At 41.4% G+C, this 23,552-nt stretch overlaps 1 protein-coding gene across 2 annotated transcripts in view; it reads right to left on the bottom strand.

Moving 5' to 3' along the window:
• The window catches only part of LOC139749889 (uncharacterized), a 550,483-nt gene that overhangs the window by 240,393 nt on the left and 286,538 nt on the right, over positions 1-23,552 (bottom strand). For both annotated transcript variants that reach the window (XM_071664274.1, XM_071664273.1), the window contains 2 exons: positions 17,100-17,213; positions 4,765-4,908 (listed from right to left, as the gene is read on the bottom strand). In XM_071664274.1, coding sequence (XP_071520375.1) covers positions 4,765-4,908; positions 17,100-17,213 — 258 coding nt within the window. The remainder of the gene's footprint in view (positions 1-4,764; positions 4,909-17,099; positions 17,214-23,552) is intronic.

The raw sequence follows: 23,552 nt of genomic DNA, 5'->3' as shown, positions 1-23,552 counted from the left end.
CAAGTATTTTCACATATATTTCCCAAAGCAAACACATGATCTACACATCCTCTACCACTTCTGAAACCACACTGCTCTTCCTCAGTCTGATGCTCTGTACATGCCTTCACCCTCTCACTCAAGACCCTTCCATATAATTTCCCAGGAATACTTAACAAACTTATACCTCTGTAATTTGAACACTCACCTTTATCCCCTTTGCCTTTGTACAATGGCACTATGCATGCATTCCGCCAACTCTCAGGTACTTTACCATGAACTATACATACAGTGAATATCCTCACCAACCCGTCAACAACACAGTCACCCACTTTTTCAACAAATTCCACGGCAATACCATCCAAACCCACCGCCTTGCCGGCTTCCATCTTCCGCAAAGCTTTCACTTCCTCTTCTCTGTTTGCCAAATCATTCTCCCTGACCCTCACACTTCGCACACCACCTCGACCAAGACACCCTATATCTGCCACTCTACCATCAAACACATTGAAAAATCCTTCAAAATATTCACTCCATATCCCTCTCACCTCACTATCCCACCACAAAGTTCAAGGGTAAAGGGAAAGAATGGTTCAAAAATGTCTTAAGGGGTTGGTGAGAAGACAAGAGCTAAGGTATGAGTAGCACTACTCCTGAAGCAGGGGTAGTGGGAGTGTCTGTTACGGTGTAAATTCTAGATCGATGGGGGTAAAACTGAAAATAGATGGTGAGAGATGTAAATTATTAGTGCTTATGCACCTGGCTATGAGAAAACAGCTCATGAAAGACAAATGTTTAGGAAGTAGTTGAGTGTATGTGTCAGAAGTTTTGATGTAAGAGACCGGATATTAATGATGGGTGATTCAAATGTGGTGAGTAATGAAGCAAATGGGGTATTCAGTGCTATGAATGGAAAAGGTGAAGAGTCTGTGGAGCTATGCACTGAAAAAGGATTGGTATGTGGGAATACCTGGCTTAAAATGTGGAATATATACAAGCATACTTAAGAGCAGGAAAGATGTTCAGCAGGCATTATTCGATAAAATATTGATTGACAGACATTTAAAAGAGAGATTTTTGGAAGTAAATGTACTAAAAGGGGCAGCTGGTAGGATGTTTGATCATTCTCTTGTGGAGACAAGGGTGAGGATTTGTAGAAGTCTTCAAAAATGAGGATACAAGGTCAAGGAAAAGAGTGGTGAGAGTAAGTGAACTTGGAAAAGAGACTTGTGTGAAGAAATACCAAAAGGTGAGAGTGAATGAAGCAAGGGGAGTGGGTGAGGAATGGGGATATCTATAAAAGCAGTTATGGCATATGCAAGAGCTGCATGTGGCATGAGAAAGATGGGAAGTGGGCAGGTTAGAAAGAGTAATGAGTGGTGGAATGAAGTTGCTAGTGAAAGACAAAAGAAAAGTGTTTGGTTAATAATGTGAGAAAGACAAGAGAACAAATGGGAACATTGGTGAAGGTAGCAAAAGAAGTGAAAACAGGTGGTGATGAAATGAGGAAGAAATGGACTCAGCATTTTGAAGGACTTTTTAATGTGTATGATGACAGACTGGCAGATATAGGGTGTTTGGGTCAGGATGGTATGCAGAAAGAGTCATGGAGAGTGGTTTGGCAAAGAGAGGGGAGATAGTGAAAGAATTACATCAGATGAAATGTGGCAAAGGAGCTGGAGTGGATGGTATTGTTGTTGAACTCATTAAGAAAGGAGGTAATTGTGTTGTTGGTAGGTTGGTAAGGAATTTCAAGGTATGTATAGATAATGTTGAGGTGCCTCAGGATTGGTTGAATGCATGTACAATGCCACTGAATTAAGGCAAGAGGGATAAAGGCGAGTTTTCATACTACAGAGGTATAAGTCTGATGAGTATATCTGGTAAATTGTATGGGAGGGTATTGATTTAGTGGGTGAAAGCATGTACGGAGCATCAGACTGGGAAGAGCAGCGTGGTTTCAGAAGTGGCAGAGGTGCTTCCTTGGAAGAATGTGTGTGAAATACTTAAAACAACAAATGGCACGTGGCATTTACAGAACAGGAGAAAGCATGGCTAGGGTTGATAGAGATGCCTAGTGGAAGGTCTTAAGAATATACAGAGTGAGAGGAAAGCTACTGGAAGCAGTGAGAAGTTTTTATCAAGGGTGTAACGCTTTTGTACAAGTAAGAAAAGAGGAGAGTGACCGGTTGCAAGTGAAGTTGGTCTGTGGCAGGGGTGTTTGATGTCATCATGGTTGTTCAGTCTCTTTATGGATCGGATGGTGAGGGAGTTTACCTCCCTCATCAAGTATGCAGTTTGTGGGGATGAGGGGGCCTGGAAAGTGGGTCGGCTGCTGCTCGCTGATGATACAGCAATGGTGGCATATTCAAGTGAGAAACTGCAAAAGTTGGTGACTGAGACTGGAAGAGTGTGTGAAGGGGAAGTTAAGAGTAAGTGTGAATAAAATCATGTTTACTAGGTTTAGCAGGGTCTAGGGACAAGTTACCTGGGTGTAAGTTTGAATGAAAAAAATGGAGAAAGTGAAGTATTTTATATATCTGGGAGTGGACATGGCAGCAAATGGAACCATGTAAGAGAATGTGAGTCATAGGGTGGGAGAGGGGGCACAAGTTCTGGGACTGTTGAAGAATGTGTGGGGAGAACGTTATCTTGGAGGGCAAAAATGGGTATGTTGAGGTGACAGTATCCCAACAATACCATATGGTTGCGAGGCATGGGCTATAGATAAGGTTGTCCAGAGGAGGGTAGATGCGTTGGAAATGAAATGTTTGAGGACAATATGTGGTGTGAGGTGGTTTGATGAAGTAAGAAACGAAAATGTAAGAGTGATGTCTCTTGCACACTACCTCACTGGCCCTCCTTTTCAACCCCTGAATCCTCCTCCTAACACCCTGCTTCTTTCTCTTATACATAACTTTTATTTACCTGGTTCATTTGACTCTGTTTATAAACCCCTTACCCCAGATCTTCTGTTGGTTCTGGGCAACCTTGCTTGAAAACCTATGGATAAAAACAGAATATGGATCTGTTACTTTTTTCTTACATGCAGACTCCTTCATTTTTAGGTATAATGTACAACAGGATTAACATTGAACAACTTCCTCCAAACACCATTGCTTGGGCATATCTATGCCTTCCTCTGAATTAGATCTCTTAAACATACATATTCTATCCCTCTCACTTTCATTCCCTTTTCAACTAAGTTAGCCAGCCCATTTTCAATGATCATACTTGTCAACATTTCATCCATACAATTAAAAATAGCCAATATGTCAACAGTGATAGTGAATAATACAGCAAGGAACATTCTTAGGATAATATGGAAATCATAGCACAGATGCAGTTGATTACTCCAAAAGATCAAGAAAGAACTGCCCAGCAGGTGGTACAAAACTTGTTATCTAGCATGATCATGGGTGGATTCTCTTACATGAATATCATAAAGATCTTTTTACTGATTTGAAATTACAAATGAATCAAGTTTTCTAAACACCTTTACTCCCATTCAGACAACACCAATACAAGTGGCTCTACAACTTTATAGTTAAAGAAAAGTATTTAGTAATCTTAGGGACTAATGTTAATAGGAAAAATTATTCCATAATGTAAAAATCAGCTCTACAAGAAAAAGTTTATTTGTTCATAGCAGTCCCTAAGCTCAACCTTAAACAGAATCTGACCCAAAGTATTTGAGTAAGTATGCAGCCTTACTCTTATCATGGCTCCTAAAAGATGACAAGCACTTCAGCTCCTATATCTCACAGTTTTTATTTGCAAAATGTCTTAAAACGGTAAAAAACAGCAAATGATTTCCATCAAGATATAAAATATATAAAATCATATAATCTGCAATATCTTTTTTACCTGTAAAAATGTAAAAAGGAATCTGAGTGATAGTAAAGAAGAATCAAGGAGATGGCAGAATGAAATACATATAGTTATATACAGAAATAAAATATACATCACAAAGAAATAACATTATCATTAAAAATGCAAAAGTGTTGGAGTATTCACACAGGTATATTTCATCAAGAAACTTCTCTGGATATACCCCATATGATTTATTTTTTGGAAAGAAATTCATGGTTGTTTCTTACCCAAACTGCCTGCGGGGGAACAGGCATTTATACATACCTGAATACAGCCTCGATATCGCTCTGATTTTCTCTCCTGAAAGTGCCCATTAACCCCCGAAGAGGGAATCAATATCCTCATCACACCATCATGATGATCATCATCATCATCATGATCATCATCATCATCATCATCATCATCATCATATCATGCCACCAACTGAGCGATGACGCAGAAGATATAGTTCGATTTGTTTGCTCGATATGTCATTTATCTTCTTTATAGCCTTCTGCACCCCTACTACCTCCAAGAATTTTGATGGACTGCTGTAAATAATTGAAAAAAGGCAAGGGTGGTTATGTGCAGGTGCGTCACAGTTGTAGTGCTGGTGACCTCATTTTGTGTGTTTGCTGACGTGCCTGCTGTAATCTGCGGCAGCACCCTCTAGCTGTCAGCCTGCCAGGGATACTCCTAAGCTTCAACCATATTTTGCCTGGAACAAAAGACTACACGAGGACAAGCGTCAGGGCCAAGACCAAAAGGTCAAGAACACAAGGGGGGGTTTAAATACTTCTATGAGTCAGTTATCATGCCTATTCCACATGTATAAGACAAATGTGGCAAACAAACGAGTGAGCGAGGGCAACAGTGGAGGTGAAAAGGTCATGAAGACTCACAACCACACAATTGCTGGGGTATATTTCTCACCTACAATAACACCGTATGTCACAAAGAGCATCTCCAAGGATGTTGCAAAGGCTGAAGCAAGGTAGCCCACCATCATGACGACAGCACCGAACATCAGTGAGGGACGGCAACCCCAACGCTGGATGAAGACTGAGCTTATGGGACCTGTAATTATTTACATTTTGAGAACATTCACTTATAAATAAGAAAAAACAAAAAATATTTACAAAATAAGATATGAAGCAGGCATGCATTTAGAGTAATTACTGGCGAGGGAGTTTTACGTTCATAAGGTTCCTTTCTTCAAGCTTTCCTTACTGCCATTTACCTTCTTACATTTATGTATGCTGTCTGCATTATCCATGTCCTCTGGCATTCCATTCCATTCATCCACAACTCTTATATCACAGTACAACAATATTTCTTTAATTTTTTTTTTCTTTTTATTTCTTGCTTAATTTTATGTAATGTCCTCAAGATGTTCTATCCATGCATCTCTCGGAGAACTGTTCACTGTCTACATTATTTTTTTTTTTTTTTTTTTGCTTTGTCGCTGTCTCCCGCGTTTGCGAGGTAGCGCAAGGAAACAGACGAAAGAAATGGCCCAACCCACCCCCATACACATGTATATACATACGTCCACACACGCAAATATACATACCTACACAGCTTTCCATGGTTTACCCCAGACGCTTCACATGCCTTGATTCAATCCACTGACAGCACGTCAACCCCGGTATACCACATCGCTCCAATTCACTCTATTCCTTGCCCTCCTTTCACCCTCCTGCATGTTCAGTCCCCGATCACACAAAATCTTTTTCACTCCATCTTTCCACCTCCAATTTGGTCTCCCTCTTCTCCTCGTTCCCTCCACCTCCGACACATATATCCTCTTGGTCAATCTTTCCTCACTCATTCTCTCCATGTGACCAAACCATTTCAAAACACCCTCTTCTGCTCTCTCAACCACGCTCTTTTTATTTCCACACATCTCTCTTACCCTTACGTTACTTACTCGATCAAACCACCTCACACCACACATTGTCCTCAAACATCTCATTTCCAGCACATCCATCCTCCTGCGCACAACTCTATCCATAGTCCACGCCTCGCAGCCATACAACATTGTTGGAACCACTATTCCTTCAAACATACCCATTTTTGCTTTCCGAGATAATGTTCTCGACTTCCACACATTCTTCAAGGCTCCCAGAATTTTCGCCCCCACCCCCACCCTATGATCCACTTCCGCTTCCATGTTTCCATCCGCTGCCAGATCCACTCCCAGATATCTAAAACACTTCACTTCCTCCAGTTTTTCTCCATTCAAACTCACCTCCCAATTGACTTGACCCTCAACCCTACTGTACCTAATAACCTTGCTCTTATTCACATTTACTCTTAACTTTCTTCTTTCACACACTTTACCAAACTCAGTCACCAGCTTCTGCAGTTTCTCACATGAATCAGCCACCAGCGCTGTATCATCAGCGAACAACAACTGACTCACTTCCCAAGCTCTCTCATCCCCAACAGACTTCATCCTTGCCCCTCTTTCCAAAACTCTTGCATTCACCTCCCTAACAACCCCATCCATAAACAAATTAAACAACCATGGAGACATCACACACCCCTGCCGCAAACCTACATTCACTGAGAACCAATCACTTTCCTCTCTTCCTACACGTACACATGCCTTACATCCTCGACAAAAACTTTTCACTACTTCTAACAACTTGCCTCCCACACCATATATTCTTAATACCTTCCACAGAGCATCTCTATCAACTCTATCATATGCCTTCTCCAGATCCATAAATGCTACATACAAATCCATTTGCTTTTCTAAGTATTTCTCACATACATTCTTCAAAGCAAACACCTGATCCACACATCCTCTACCACTTCTGAAACCACACTGCTCTTCCCCAATCTGATGCTCTGTACATGCCTTCACCCTCTCAATCAATACCCTCCCATACAATTTGCCAGGAATACTCAACAAACTTATACCTCTGTAATTTGAGCACTCACTCTTATCCCCTTTGCCTTTGTACAATGGCACTATGCACGCATTCCGCCAATCCTCAGGCACCTCACCATGAGTCATACATACATTAAATAACCTTACCAACCAGTCAACAATACAGTCACCCCCTTTTTAAATAAATTCCACTGCAATACCATCTAAACCTGCTGCCTTGCCGGCTTTCATCTTCCGCAAAGCTTTTACTACCTCTTCTCTGTTTACCAAATCATTTTCCCTAACCCTCGCACTTTGCACACCACCTCGACCAAAACACCCTATATCTGCCACTCTATCATCAAACACATTCAACAAACCTTCAAAATACTCACTCCATCTCCTTCTCACATCACCACTACTTGTTATCACCTCCCCATTTGCGCCCTTCACTGAAGTTCCCATTTGCTCCCTTGTCTTACGCACTTTATTTACCTCCTTCCAGAACATCTTTTTATTCTCCCTAAAATTTAATGATACTCTCTCACCCCAACTCTCATTTGCCCTTTTTTTTCACCTCTTGCACCTTTCTCTTGACCTCCTGTCTCTTTCTTTTATACGTCTCCCACTCAATTTCATTTTTTCCCTGCAAAAATCGTCCAAATGCCTCTCTCTCCTCTTTCACTAATACTCTTACTTCTTCATCCCACCACTCACTACCCTTTCTAATCATCCCACCTCCCACTCTTCTCATGCCACAAGCATCTTTTGCGCAATCCATCACTGATTCCCTAAATACATCCCATTCCTCCCCCACTCCCCTTACTTCCATTGTTCTCACCTTTTTCCATTCTGTACTCAGTCTCTCCTGGTACTTCCTCACACAAGTCTCCTTCCCAAGCTCACTTACTCTCACCACCCTCTTCACCCCAACATTCACTCTTCTTTTCTGGAAACCCATACAAATCTTCACCTTAGCCTCCACAAGATAATGATCAGACATCCCTCCAGTTGCACCTCTCAGCACATTAACATCCAAAAGTCTCTCTTTCGCGCGCCTGTCAATTAACACGTAATCCAATAACGCTCTCTGGCCATCTCTCCTACTTACATAAGTATACTTATGTATATCTCGCTTTTTAAACCAGGTATTCCCAATCATCAGTCCTTTTTCAGCACATAAATCTACAAGCTCTTCACCATTTCCATTTACAACACTGAACACCCCATGTATACCAATTATTCCCTCAACTGCCACATTACTCACCTTTGCATTCAAATCACCCAACACTATAACCCGGTCTCGTGCATCAAAACCACTAACACACTCATTCAGCTGCTCCCAAAACACTTGCCTCTCATGATCTTTCTTCTCATGCCCAGGTGCATATGCACCAATAATCACCCATCTCTCTCCATCAACTTTCAGTTTTACTCATATTAATCGAGAATTTACTTTCTTACATTCTATCACATACTTCCACAACTCCTGTTGCAGGAGTACTGCTACTCCTTCCCTTGCTCTTGTCCTCTCACTAACCCCTGACTTTACTCCCAAGAAATTCCCAAACCACTCTTCCCCTTTACCCTTGAGCTTCGTTTCACTCAGAGCCAAAACATCCAGGTTCCTTTCCTCAAACATACTACCTATCTCTCCTTTTTTCACATCTTGGTTACATCCACACACATTTAGGCATCCCAATCTGAGCCTTTGAGGAGGATGAGCACTCCCCGCGTGACTCCTTCTTCTGTTTCCCATTTTAGAAAGTTAAAAAAATACAAGGAGGGGAGGATTTCTGGCCCCCGCTCCCGTCCCCTCTAGTCGCTTTCTACGACACGCGAGGAATGCGTGGGAAGTATTCTTTCACCCCTATCCCCAGGGATAATATACATATATATATACACATACACACACATACACACACACACGCACACATACACACACACACACACACATACATATATATATACATGTGAAAAATGTAAGAAACAATTTAGAAAACTGAAACTTCTAGCTTGAAATGAAATGAAAAAATGAATGTCACATAATGGTTCAACCTCTGGCTATGGAAAAAGGAAATGTTTAATTTATTTACACAAACGTCAATAGTAGTTCTCATCATATATATATATATTATCCCTGGGGATAGGGGAGAAAGAATACTTCCCAAGTATTCCCTGCATATCGTAGAAGGGGACTAAAAGGGAAGGATGCGGGGAGCTGGAAATCCTCCCCTCTCGTTTCTAATTTTCCAAAGGAAGGAACAGAGAAGGGGGCCAAGTGAGGATATTCCCTCAAAGGCTCAGTCCTCTGTTCTTAACGCTACCTCGCTAGTGCGGGAAATGGCGAATAGTATGAATATATATATATATATATATATATATATATATATATATATATATATATATATATATATATATATATATATATATATGGAACCACTTTTCTTCAAACATACCCATTTCTGCTCTCCGAGATAACGTTCTCGCCTTCCACACATTCTTCAATGCTCCCCTTCGCTCCCTCCCCCACCCTGTGACTCACTTCCGCTTCCATGGTTCCATCTGCTGCCAAATCCACTCCCAAATATCTAAAGCACTTCACTTCCTCCAGTTTTTCTCCATTCAAACTTACCTCCCAACTAACTTGTCCCTCAACCCTACTGAACCTAATAACCTTGCTCTTATTCACATTTACTCTCAGTTTTCTACTTTCACACACTTTACCAAACTCAGTGACCAACTTCTGCAGTTTCTCACCCGAATCAGCCATCAGTGCTGTATCATCAGCGAACAACAACTGACTCACTTCCAAGCTCTCTCATCCACAACAGACTGCATACTTGCCCCTCTCTCCAAAAGTCTTGCATTCACCTCCCTAACAACCCCATCCATAAACAAATTAAACAACCATGGAGACATCACGCACCCCTGCCGCAAACCGACATTTACTGGGAACCAATCACTTTCCTCTCTTCCTACTCGCACACATGCCTTACATCCTTGGTAAAAAAAATTTCACTGCTTCTAGCAACTAACCTCCCACTCCATATACTCTTTATACCTTCCGCAAAGCATCTCTATCAACCATATAATATGCCCTCTCCAGATCCATAAATGCTAAGTATTTCTCTCATACATTCTTCAAAGCAAACACCTGATCCACACATCCTCTATCACTTCTGAAACCTCACCGCTCTTCCCCAATCTGATGCTCTGTACATGCCTTGACCCTACCTCTCAAGCAATACCCTCCCATATAATTTACCAGGAATACTCAACACACTTATACATCTGTAATTTGAACACTCACCTATATCCCTTTGCCTTTGTAAAATGGAACTATGCATGCATTCCGCCAATCCTCAGGCACTTCACCATGAATCATACATACATATAAATAACCTTACCAACCAGTCAACAATACAGTCACCCCCTTTTTTAATAAGTTCCACTGCAATACCATCCAAACCTGCTGCCTTGCAGGCCTTCATCTTCCAGAAAGCTTTTACTACCTCTTGTCTGTTTACCAAATCATTTTCCCTAACCCTCTCACTTTGCACACCACCTCGACCAAAACACCCTATATCTGCCACTCTATCATCAAACACATTCAACAAGCCTTCAAAATACTTACTTATCAATACTTGTTATTACCTCCCCATTTGCACCCTTCACCGATGTTCCCATTTGTTCTCATGTCTTACGCGCTTTATTTACCTCCTTCTAAAACATCTTTTTATACTCCCTGAAAGTTAATGATACTCTCTCACCCTAACTCTCATTTGCCCTATTTTTCACCTCCTGCATCTTTCTCTTGACCTCTTGTCTCTTTCATTCATACATCTCCCAGTCATGTGCACCATTTCCCTGCAAAAATCGTCCAAATGCCTCTCTCTTCTCTTTCACTAACAATCTTACTTGTTCATCTCGTCACTCACTACTCTACTAATCTGACCACCTCCCACCTTTCTCATGCCACAGGCATCTTTGCGCAAGCCATCACTGATTCCCTAAATACATCCCATTCCTCTTCTACTCCCCTTACGTCATTTGCTCTCATCTTTTTCCATTCTGCACTTAATCTCTCCTGGTACTTCCACACACGTCTCCTTCCCAAGCTCACTTACTCTCACCACTCTTCACCCCAATATATATATATATATATATATATATATATATATATATATATATATATATATATATATATATATATAAGAAAAAGAGCTGGTCCCAAGATTGATCTCTGAGCATATCTAACTATTCAGAGGCTTGGCTTATAGTCACAACTTTTTGTTTACGTGTAGTCAACAAAATCTTTGACGTCGAACTTCAATGCTCTTAGACAAACTAAACAGATGAAATGAACTGCTTTATATCCATCTATACATGTTAATGAATTCATATCATGTAGCAAGTGGTGGTCTTCTAAATGGTTTACAGTCTTATCACGAATAATGGTTTCTATTAGTTTACCAACTACAGACGTTAAGCTATTTGGTTGATAATTACCATTCAGTGAGTGATTACCTTACTTGAATATCAGTGTTACGTAAACAACTTTCCATTTCTCTGGAGCATTTGCCGTAGTGAATGACTTATTGTAGATAGCAGCCAAGGGCCTAGCTATCTCATGTTTCGTCTCCTTCATCCTTCTCGGATAAAACTTACCAGATCTGCTGCTTTTATTTACTCCCATACCATTCAGCGCTGACAGTATATCTTCGTCTTGTTTGAATATGGTGCAAAACGTTTTCTTCTCTTAGCCATGGATCTGGATTTGGGACATGAGATGTATCCTCCATTGTAAATACAGATGCAGAAAAATCATTTAGAATGTTGGTTATAACTTCATTGTTTTGAATCATGTCATTATATTTTCTAATTAATGGCCCGACTGATTGGTAATGACTCTTACTTCTCATATGATAAAACTCTAGGATTTCTTTTGTTATATTCAGCAATATACGTTTCATATTGACGTTTGTTTTGACGTATAAGACTCTTCAGTGTACTTTATCAAAGCATTTTACATTGTTGTTGATTAGTCTCTATGAGTTTCTCATGAGCTTCTTTCTTAAGACAGTAAACACTTCTTTATGTCATCGCTCCACAACTTCAGCGTCTATCTGAAACCAGACAGTGTAACATATGTTCCTTCCACTACTTTGAAAGTATTACTGAATCTTTTCTAAGCTAAACCATATCGTTTATATCAACAATATCATCCCAGGTTTGCCTATCAAGATCAGCGCGAAGACCAGTGTAATTTGCTCAATTTAAATCTGGTTTTTTCTCGCAATGTTCGTGTTGACCAGCATTATATAAGGCTAGGTTGGGATTTTTCTCAAAAGTGCTTTGTCGGTGATCGCTTGTACCAAACTTGTCTCCCACTCCAACATTATGAACGAGATCCTCATTTGTTGCTGGAACTAAATGTAACACATGGTCTCATCATCTAGAGAAAGTTTTATGACTAATAATGTCATGGTTCTCTCGAGCCACCACTACTTCTACTACTGGTGAGGGAGCTTCCCCACGTAGAGTTCAAATCTTCCATTACGATCGTGTCTTGTTCGTTACAGATTTCAGCAAACTGACCATAAAGTCTTCCATCTGTCTCTGACGTCTGTGACGGAGGCACAGTATTCACTCGTACTGTTATTGCCTTTCGAAATATATCTTTAATTTCAGCAGAAGTGGAGTTGATTTTGTCAACAGCTACAACACTTTTAAGTACGGGATTAAGATTAAATCTCATGGAAAGCAAGACGATCCCCCTCCTCCGCCTTCATGGTATACGCTGTTAAACATATCGTACCCAGGAATCACATACTGGGCGAGGAAATCTCTATTTCTAGTACGTAACTAAGATTCTAAAATGCCAATCATACCACACTTTTCCTCCACATCAATCCTTCCTCACTCCGACACTTGTTACCAACACTTCCTGCAGTAACCTCAACTATGCTTATAAATGACCCACACTTTCTGTCCTCACCGACACGTGTGTGTGTGTGTGTGTGTGTGTGTGTGTGTGTGTGTGTGTAGCTGTGGGAAGTCCAACCGGTGACCCCAACACGACCTGTCCCACCCAGGTCCCCACCATGTCCCCCCTACCACCTCCTTACCCCAGACTACCTATGATATGGCCTCCACCTAGGAAGGTCCCATTACCTACCCTGGTCTGCTCTCCTCGTCCCCAACCTGACAGACGTGTTCCTTATCCTCCTGGTCCCCCATCCACCCAATTTACCCACCTCCAGCCCGCTCCTACATGCCAGCTATGTTCCTTAACCCCTCTCTTCGTATTCCCGTTTTCTTGGCACATAACTAATCTTCTTTATCGAAAATGAAGCCTTAACTGTTCTCTCGTTTTACACTGTCACGGCGGGCCTTCCCCTGTGCCATTCAAATAGATATCGTCCTTAGTATACAAGCCTCTTTCAGGAATAAAATGGCCCCATAATATATATATATATATATATATATATATATATATATATATATATATATATATATATATATATATATTTTTTTTTTTTTTTTTGCCGCTGTCTCCCGCGTTTGCGAGGTAGCGCAAGGAAACAGACGAAAGAAATGGCCCAACCCACCCCCATACACATGTATATACATACGTCCACACACGCAAATATACATACCTACACAGCTTTCCATGGTTTACCCCAGACGCTTCACATGCCTTGATTCAATCCACTGACAGCACGTCAACCCCGGTATACCACATCGCTCCAATTCACTCTATTCCTTGCCCTCCTTTCACCCTCCTGCATGCTCAGGCCCCGATCACACAAAATCTTTTTCACTCCATCTTTCCACCTCCAATTTGGTCTCCCTCTTTTCCTCGTTCCCTCCACCTCCGACACATATATTCTCTTGGTCAATCTTTCCTCACTCATTCTCTCCATGTGCCCGAACCATTTCAAAACACCCTCTTCTGCTCTCTCAACCACGCTCTTTTTATTTCCACACATCTCTCTTACCCTTACGTTACTCACTCGATCAAACCACCTCACACCACACATTGTCCTCATTTCCAGCACATCCATCCTCCTGCGCACAACTCTATCCATAGCCCACGCCTCGCAACCATACAACATTGTTGGAACCACTATTCCTTCAAACATACCCATTTTTGCTTTCCGAGATAATGTTCTCGACTTCCACACATTCTTCAAGGCTCCCAGAATTTTCGCCCCTTCCCCCACCCTATGATCCACTTCCGCTTCCATGGTTCTATCCGCTGCCAGATCCACTCCCAGATATCTAAAACACTTCACTTCCTCCAGTTTTTCTCCAATCAAACTCACCTCCCAATTGACTTGACCCTCAACCCTACTGTACCTAATAACCTTGCTCTTATTCACATTTACTCTTAACTTTCTTCTTTCACACACTTTACCAAACTCAGTCACCAGCTTCTGCAGTTTCTCACATGAATCAGCCACCAGCGCTGTATCATCAGCGAACAACAACTGACTCACTTCCCAAGCTCTCTCATCCCCAACAGACTTCATACTTGCCCCTCTTTCCAAAACTCTTGCATTCACCTCCCTAACAACCCCATCCATAAACAAATTAAACAACCATGGAGACATCACACACCCCTGCCGCAAACCTACATTCACTGAGAACCAATATATATATATATATATATATATATATATATATATATATATATATATATATATATATATATATATTTTTTTTTTTTTTTTTTTTCATACTATTCCCCATTTCCCGCCTCAGCGAGGTAGCGTTAAGAACAGAGGACAGGGCCTCTGAGGAAACATCCTCACCCGGCACCCTTCTCTGTTCCTTCCTTTGGAAAATAAAAAAAAAAAAAAATGAGAGGGGAAGATTTCCAGCCCCCCGCTCCCTTCCCTTTTAGTCGCCTTCTACAACACGCAGGGAATACGTGGGAAGTATTCTTTCTCCCCTATCCCCAGGGATAATATATATATATATATATATATATATATATATATATATATATATATATATATATATATATATATATGGGTATGTTTGAAGGAATAGTGGTTCTAACAATGTTGTATTTTTGCGAGGCGTGGGCTATGGATAGAGTTGTGCGCAGGAGGGTGGATGTGCTGGAAATGAGATGTTTGAGGACAATGTGTGGTGTGAGGTGGTTTGATCGAGTAAGTAATGTAAGGGTAAGAGAGATGTGTGGAAATAAATGAGCGTGGTTGAGAGAGCAGAAGAGGGCGCCCTGAAACGGTTTGGGCACATGGAGAGAACAAGTGAGGAAGACTGACCAAGAGAATGTATGTGTCGGAGGTGGAGGGAACGAGGAGAAGTGGGAGACCAAATTGGAGGTGGAAAGATAGAGTGAAAAAGGTTTTGAGCGATCGGGGCCTGAACATGCAGGAGGGCGAAAGGCGGGCAAGGAACAGAGTGAACTGGATCGACGCGGCACACCAGGGTCGACGCGCCGTCAATGGACTGAACCAGGGCATGCGAAGCGTCTGGAGCAAACCACAGAAAGCTCCGCAGGGCCTGGATGTGGAAAGGGAGCTGTGGTTTTGGGCACCATTACATGACAGCTAGAGACTGAGTGTGAACGAATGGGGCCCCCGTTGTCTTTTCCTAGTGCTACCTCGCACACATGAGGGGGGAAGGGGTGCCATTCCATGTGTGGCGAGGTGGCGATGGGAATAAATAAAGGCAGACAGTATGAACCATGTACATGTGCACACATGTACATGTCTGTGTGTGCATATACATGTGTACATTGAGATGCACAGGCATGTATACTTGCGTGTGTGGACGTATATGTACACACATGTGCATGGGGGTGGGCCGGACCACTTCCTTTGTCTGCTTCCCCACGCCACCCCGCAAACGCGGGAGACAGCGACAAAGCAAAATAAATAAATAAAATAAATATTCACATTATCTATATATTTTGCTTTGCTGCTGTCTCCCGCGCCAATAAACAAATTAAACAACCATGGAGGCATCACGCACCACTGCCGCAAACCAACATTCACTGAGAACCAATCACTTTCCTCTCTTCCTACTCGTACACATGCCTTACATCCTCGACAAAAACCTTTCACTACTTCTAGCAACTTGCCTCCCACACCATATACTTTTAATACCTTCCACAGAGCATCTCTATCAACTCCTATCGTATGCCTTCTCCAGATCCATAAATGCTACATACAAATCCATTGGATTTTCTAAGTATTTCTCACACACATTCTTCAAAGCAAACACCTGATCCACACATCATCTACCACTTCTGAAACTACACTGCTCTTCCCCAATCTAATGCTCTGTACATGCCTTCACCCTCTCAATCAATACTCTTCCATATAATTTCCCAGGAATACTCAACAAACTTATATCTCTGTAATTTGAACACTCACCTTTGTACCCTTTGCCTTTGTACAATGGCACCATGCATGCATTCCGCCAATCCTCAGGCACATATATATCTTTTATCCTACTTTGTCGCTGTCTCCTGCTTTAGCGAGGTAGCACAACGAAACAGACGAAAGAATGGCCCAACCCACCCACACACACATGTATATACATACAAGTCCACACACGCACATATACATACCTATACATTTTAACGTATACATATATATACATATACAGGCATATACATATATACACATAATTCATATCTGCTGCCTTTATTCAATCCCGTCGCCACCCCGCTACACTACCCCGCTACACATGAAATAGCATCCTCTCTTCCCCCGCGAGGTAGCGCTAGGAAAGGACAAAAGGCCACATTCGTTCACACTCATTCTCTAGCTGTCATGTGTAATGCACCGAAACCATAGCTCCCTTTCCACATCCAGGCCCCACAAAACTTACCATGGTTTACCCCAGACGCTTCACATACAATTGGTTCAATCCACTGACAGCACGTCGAAACCCGGTTTACCACATCGTTCCAATTCACTCTATTCCTTGCGCGCCTTTCACCCTCCTGTATGTTCAGGCCCCTATCGCTCAATTTTTTTTTCACTCCATCCTTCCACTTTCAATTTGGTCTCCCACTTCTCCTCGTTCCCTCCACCTCTGACACATATATCTTCTTTGTCAATCTTTCCTCACTTATTCTCTGCATGTGACCAAACTATTTTAATACATCCTCTTCTGCTCTCTGAATCACACTCTTTATTACATCTCTCTCTCTCTCTCTCTCTCTCTCTCTCTCTATATATATATATATATATATATATATATATATATATATATATATATACAACACTAATAAAATGGCCTCGATTAGAGTTTCAGTTACCTGTGGCGTTTCAGTGAAAAGTAAAGTTTAGGAGAGAGGTTTGTATGAGTGACAAAGAGCCTATCTGTACTGTACTCTTACCTCCAAGCATGAAGAAAGCATTCATGAGGGAACCCATCCAGGCCGTGTAGGAACGTGACTTGCCAAACTCGACCAACATCTGCACGAAGTACATGCTGGTCGTGCACAACAACCCTGGCGTGAGGGGAACACAGTATCATAAGATAATCAAGGATCATGCTAGAGCGCCACCCTGATAGTACGGGAAAGCACAAACCGTGTGAACACTGACTGCTTAAGATAAACAATCAATCATTGATATAATGATAAGTGTGAGTGTGTACTACTTAAACAAAGATTTTTCTCATTTCATTGTGCAATATAACTGATAACTGATATGAACTGCTCCAGAAAAGTGCCTATAAAAGTGAAACACCCATTTCTTTAAGCAGCCCTAAAATATAAGGCAATAAGAAACATGAACCTAATTCTGCAGCCGGTACAACAATACTTTGCGGATGAAAAACTCATTAACGTTATACAAGTTTCTACAAATAACATATCATTGTGAACTGATAAAACACTTTATAATCTGATGGTTTAGACTTTATACCTTCCATATCTCATATGACAGAAGGTCAACACTGGTTAGGACTATCATCGTATGCTCAGGAAGACTTTTAATACATACATGGTGAACTCACATTCTATCAAGTTTATGTGAAATTAGTGACTTTTGAATTACTGCCCAAATCTAGACAGGGTAATTGTCAGATGCGATTGTTATACACATTATGGATATGCTTCACACACCAAGTTAATAACTTACACAACCTCCATCACAGCCTTACTGTACCCTCCTCATCAATATCTTTTATCAACACTTTTAACGTAGTCAGATGTTGCCTATGAATGAAAACAAGTCTGAAAAAAAGGACAAACTTCATTATATGTTGTTGAAGTTCAGAAACACAAGTGACAACATCCCAGTACAGAGAGGTTTAGGAAATATGGTTTACATAATTTTCAGGTCTGAGTAAATTTTCTCTTTTCTTTCACCACACATCACCACGAAACACCAATTTATCTCATCTGTAAAACAGTGGACGATATATAATCAATGGTGGTTTATTTCAAATTCCTACATTAAAATAGTTAACTTTTCCGTGTGAATATTGATTGAAAACCTGACATTGTGAGACATAACATGTTGATATGGGACTGTTGTTTTTTGTCTTTCGATGACAAGTGAGTCATTTGGTAAGTTGGAAAAGAGAAAATGGGGAGACTTAAGAGTTCCTAATCATTCACATATACCTGACACATTCTCTGTTTCCTTCATATGACAGAGCCCCAGCAAGCCAAGTAAACACCGCAAGCCTAGCATAGCATAGTAGAGTTTGCGTGAGGGATGATAATCATACTATTACTACTACAACTACTATTGCTACTACTACTACTACTACTACTACTACAATAATAAGCAAAAATGACCAAAAATCCATTTTTCAGAATAACATCTTTACATAATCATGAAACAGTGATCAATAGCACACAAAACATGGAACACATGGACCAATTACATAGTAAAAGTATGTTTGGTCTTGGCATTGTCTTGTACACCAGAAGAAAGTGTACAGGAATTTTCGATTGGTGATGAGATCATGACGTTGATGACCATAATGACCCTGGCAGTTGATAGGCCTAAAGCCCAAACAACTCACTAAGCAACGAGGGGAAAGAAGACAATAACTTGTTATCGTTAAATCAGTATAGACCACTGGCGAACCATCCACTTGAGGTTTAATTGTGAACCAAATAAGTCTTGCAACAAACATAAGATTGCAGTTCAGGACTAGCTCACTAGCCCCGTGGTCCCGGCCACCAGAGACCAACATATTCACAATAATACAATGATAGTGAAGAGATCGTGGCAACAACAGCTATACTGGCCACAGTCATCTCTCCACAGGAGAGGCATCTGTACTTAACTTCTGTCTGTAATGCTTGAGAACATTCGTCCGACCGTACGGACAGGATGCATGCCACAGCGTAGTTACGTCTACATTAATATTCTCCTCACGTTTACTGACTTTAAATTACTGTAACAGAGCTCACGAGGTGCATGTAATTGAAGAACGAGTCTCTGGTTGTTTGTTCTCTATACAAGCACGGAACAGGACCATCACTGATTGTTTTTATGTTAGCTAAGACGGCACGAGCAGCTGAGGCCCTAATCAAGGCCATACCATTAACTATGTGTATATATATATATATATATATATATATATATATATATATATATATATATATATATATATATATATATATATATATATATATATCCCTGGGGATAGGGGAGAAAGAATACTTCCCACGCATTCCTCACGTGTCGTAGAAGGCAACTAAAGGGGACGGGAGCAGGGGGCTGGAAATCCTCCCCTCCTTATATTCTAACTTTCTAAAAGGGGAAACAGAAGAAGGAGTCACGCGGGGAGTGCTCATCCTCCTCGAAGGCTCGGATTGGGGTGTCTAAATGTGTGTGGATGTAACCAACATGAGAAAAAAGGAGAGATAGGTAGTATATCTGAGGAAAGGAACCGGGATGTTTTGGCTCTGAGTGAAACGAAGCTCAAGGGTAAGGGGGAAGAGTGGTTTGGGAATGTCTTGGGAGTAAAGTCAGGGGTTAGTGAGAGGACAAGAGCAAGGGAAGGAGTAACACTACACCTAAAACAGGAGTGGTGGGAGTATGTGATATAGTGTAAGAAAGTAAACTCTAGATTGATATGGGTAAAACTGAAAGTGGATGGAGAGAGATGGGTGATTATTGGTGCATATGCACCTGGGCATAAGAAGAAAGATCATGAGAGGCGAGTGTTTTGGGAGCAGCTGAATGAGTGTGTTAATAATTTTGATGCACAAGACCGGGTTATAGTGATGGGTGATTTGAATGCAAAGGTGAGTAATGTGGCAGTTGAGGGAATAATTGGTGTACATGGGGTGTTCAGTGTTGTAAATGGAAATGGTGAAGAGCTCGTAGATTTATGTGCTGAAAAAGGACTGGTGATTGGGAATACCTGGTTTAAAAAGAGAGATATACATAAGTATACGTATGTACGTAGGAGAGATGGCCAGAGAGCGTTAATGGATTACGTGTTAATTGATGGGCGCGCGAAAGAGAGATATTTGGATGTTAATGTGCTGAGAGGTGCAACTGGAGGGATGTCTGATCATTATCTTGTGGAGGCTAAGGTGAAGATTTGAAGAGGTTTTCAGAAAAGAAGAGACAATGTTGGGATGAAGGGAGTGGTGAGATTAAGTGAGCTTGGGAAGGAGACTTGTGTGAGGAAGTACCAGGAGAGACCGAGTACAGAATGGAAAAAGGTGAGAACAAAGGAGGTAAGGGAAGTGAAGGAGGAATGGGATGTATTTAGGGAAGCAGTGATGGCTTGGTCAAAAGATGCTTGTGGCATGAGGAGCGTGGGAGGTGGGCAGACTAGAGAGGGTAGTGAGTGGTGGGATGAAGAAGTAAGATTATTAGTGAAAGAGAAGAGAGAGGCATTTGGACGATTTTTGCAGGAAAATAATGCAAATGACTGGGAGATGTATAAAAGAAAGAGGCAGGAGTTCAAGAGAAAGGTGCAAGAGGTGAAAAAGAGGGCAAATGAGAGTTAGTGTAAGAAAGTATCATTGAATTTTAGGGAGAATAAAAAGATGTTTTGGAAGAAGGTAAATAAAGTGCGTAACACAAGGGAACAAATGGGAACTTCAGTAAAGGGGGTTAATGGGGAGGTGATAACAAGTAGTGGTGATATGAAAAGGAGATGGAGTGAATATTTTGAAGGTTTGTTGAATGTGTTTGATGATAGAGTGGCAGATATAGGGTGTTTTGGTAGAGGTGGTGTGCAAAGTGAGAGGCTTAGGAAGAATGATTTGGTAAACAGAGGTGGTAAAAGCTTTGCGGGAGATGAAAACCGGCAAGGGAGAGGGTTTGGATGGTATTGCAGTGGAATTTATTAAAAAAGGGGGTGACTGTATTGTTGACTGGTTGGTAAGGTTATTTAATGTATGTATGATTCATGGTGAGGTGCCTGAGGCTTGGCGGAATGCTTACACAGTGCCATTGTACAAAGGCAAATGGGATAAGAGTGAGTGCTCAAATTACAGAGGTATAAGTTTGTTGAGTATTCCTGGGAAATTATATAGGAGGGTATTGACTGAGAGGGTGAAGGCATGTACAGAGCATCAGATTGGGGAAGAGCAGTGTGGTTTCAGAAGTGGTAGCGGATGTATGGATCAGGTGTTTGCTTTGAAGAATGTATGTGAGAAATACTTAGAAAAGCAAATGGATTTGTATGTAGCATTTATGGATCTGGTGAAGGCATATGATAAAGTTGATAGAGATGCTCTGTGGAAGGTATTAAGAATATATGGTGTGGGAGGCAAGTTGTTAGAAGCAGTGAAAAGTTTTTATCAAGGATGTAAGGCATGTGTACGTGTAGGAAGAGAGGAAAGTGATTGGTTCTCAGTGAATGTAGATTTGCGGCAGGGGTGTGTGATGTTTCCATGGTTGTTTAATTTGTTTATGGATGGGGTTGTTAGGGAGGTGAATGCAAGACTTTTGGAAAGAGGGGCAAGTATGCAGTCTGTTGTGGATGAGAGAGCTTGGGAAGTGAGTCAGTTGTTGTTCGCTGATGATACAGCGCTGGTGGCTATTTCGAATGAGAAACTGCAGAAGTTGGTGACTGAGTTCGGTAAAGTGTGTGAAAGAAGAAAGCTGAGAGTAAATGTGAGTAAGAGCAAGGTTATTGGGTACAGTAGGGTTGAGGGACAAGTCAATTGGGAGGTAAATTTGAATGGAGAAAAACTGGACGAAGTGAAGTGTTTTAGATATCTGGGAGTGGAACTGGCAGAGGATGGAACCATGGAAGCGGAAGTGAATCATAGGGTGGGGGAGGGAGCGAAAGTTCTTGGAGCGTTGAAGAATGTGTAGAAGTCGAGAACATTATCTCGGAAAGCAAAAATGGGTATGTTTGAAGGAATAGTGGTTCCAACAATGTTGTATGGTTCCGAGGCGTGGGCTATGGATAGAGTTGTGCGGAGGAGGGTGGATGTGTTGGAAATGAGATGTTTGAGGACAATATGTGGTGTGAGGTGGTTTGATCGAGTAAGTAATGAAAGGATAAGAGAGATGTGTGGTAATAAAAAGAGTGTGGTTGAGAGAGCAGAAGAAGGTGTTTTGAAATGGTTTGGTCACATGGAGAGAATGAGTGAGGAAAGATTGACCAAGAGGATATATGTGTCAGAGGTGGAGGGAACGAGGAGAAGTGGGAGACCAAAATGGAAGGGGAAAGATGGAGTGAAATAGATTTTGAGTGATCGGGCCTGAACATGCAGGAAGGTGAAAGGCGTGCAAGGAATAGAGTGAATTGGAACGATGTGGTATACCGGGGTCGACGTGCTGTCAATGGATTGAACCAGGGCACGTGAAGTGTCTGTGGTAAACCATGGAAAGTTCTGTGGGGCCTGGATGTGGAAAGGGAGCTATGGTTTCAGTGCATTATTACATGACAGCTAGAGACTGAGTTTGAACGAATGTGGCCTTTGTTGTCTTTTCCTAGCGCTACCTCGCGCACATGAGGGGGGAGGGGGTTGTTATTGCATGTGTGGCGGAGTGGCGATGGAATGAATAAAGGCAGACAGTATGAATTATGTACATGTGTATATATGTATATGTCTGTGTGTGTGTATATATATGTATACGTTGAGATGTATAGGTATGTATATTTGCGTGTGTGGACGTGTATGTATATACATGTGTATGTGGGTGGGTTGGGCCATTCTTTCGTCTGTTTCCTTGCGCTACCTCGCTAACGCGGGAGACAGCGAGAAAGCAAAATTATAATAATAATAATAATAATAATAATAATAATAATAATATATATATATATATATATATATATATATATATATATATATATATATATATATATATATATATATCCAATTCTGAGCCAGGTTGACTGTGGACCGACTGCCGCAACCAGGATTCGAACCTATGGGTTCGACCCTGGGCGGCCCGTGAATGCGTCATGGTCAGGAACGCTAACAGATACAACTTAATTCCTTGCCTTACCTGAAACGAACTCCTTTGAACCAAAACTCGCATCATTATAAATGAGCTAGCTTTCAGAGAAATGGCAGAACAGACCAGTTAGTGAACATTTCCTATACGTGCTTCCGTTAATTGCCATAGTCACGCACGACCGTAGCCGGGTTCGAAATCTATGCGCAGCGGGCGGCCCGCATCTAACCCAGCTGTTTTTCCCCCCCTCAGGACGGGTCTATAAATGTATGTCTGGCTTAGATTGGATTACATTTCATTTTCCTTTTATTCATAATTACCTCACGACCTCTTTCTAAAACAGTATCGTGTTTTACTGAGGATGAGCTAATGAAGGGGGTAGTTATGAGGAAGTGAGCTCAAGACTGATGTGGGTAAAACTGAAAGTGGAATATGTAAGGTGGATGTGT

This window comes from Panulirus ornatus, chromosome 8 (genome assembly GCF_036320965.1).
Source record: "Panulirus ornatus isolate Po-2019 chromosome 8, ASM3632096v1, whole genome shotgun sequence".
NCBI lineage: Eukaryota > Metazoa > Arthropoda > Malacostraca > Decapoda > Palinuridae > Panulirus > Panulirus ornatus.
The sequence above is the reverse complement of the archived record's forward strand: the minus strand, read 5'-3'. Positions and strand labels throughout refer to the sequence as shown.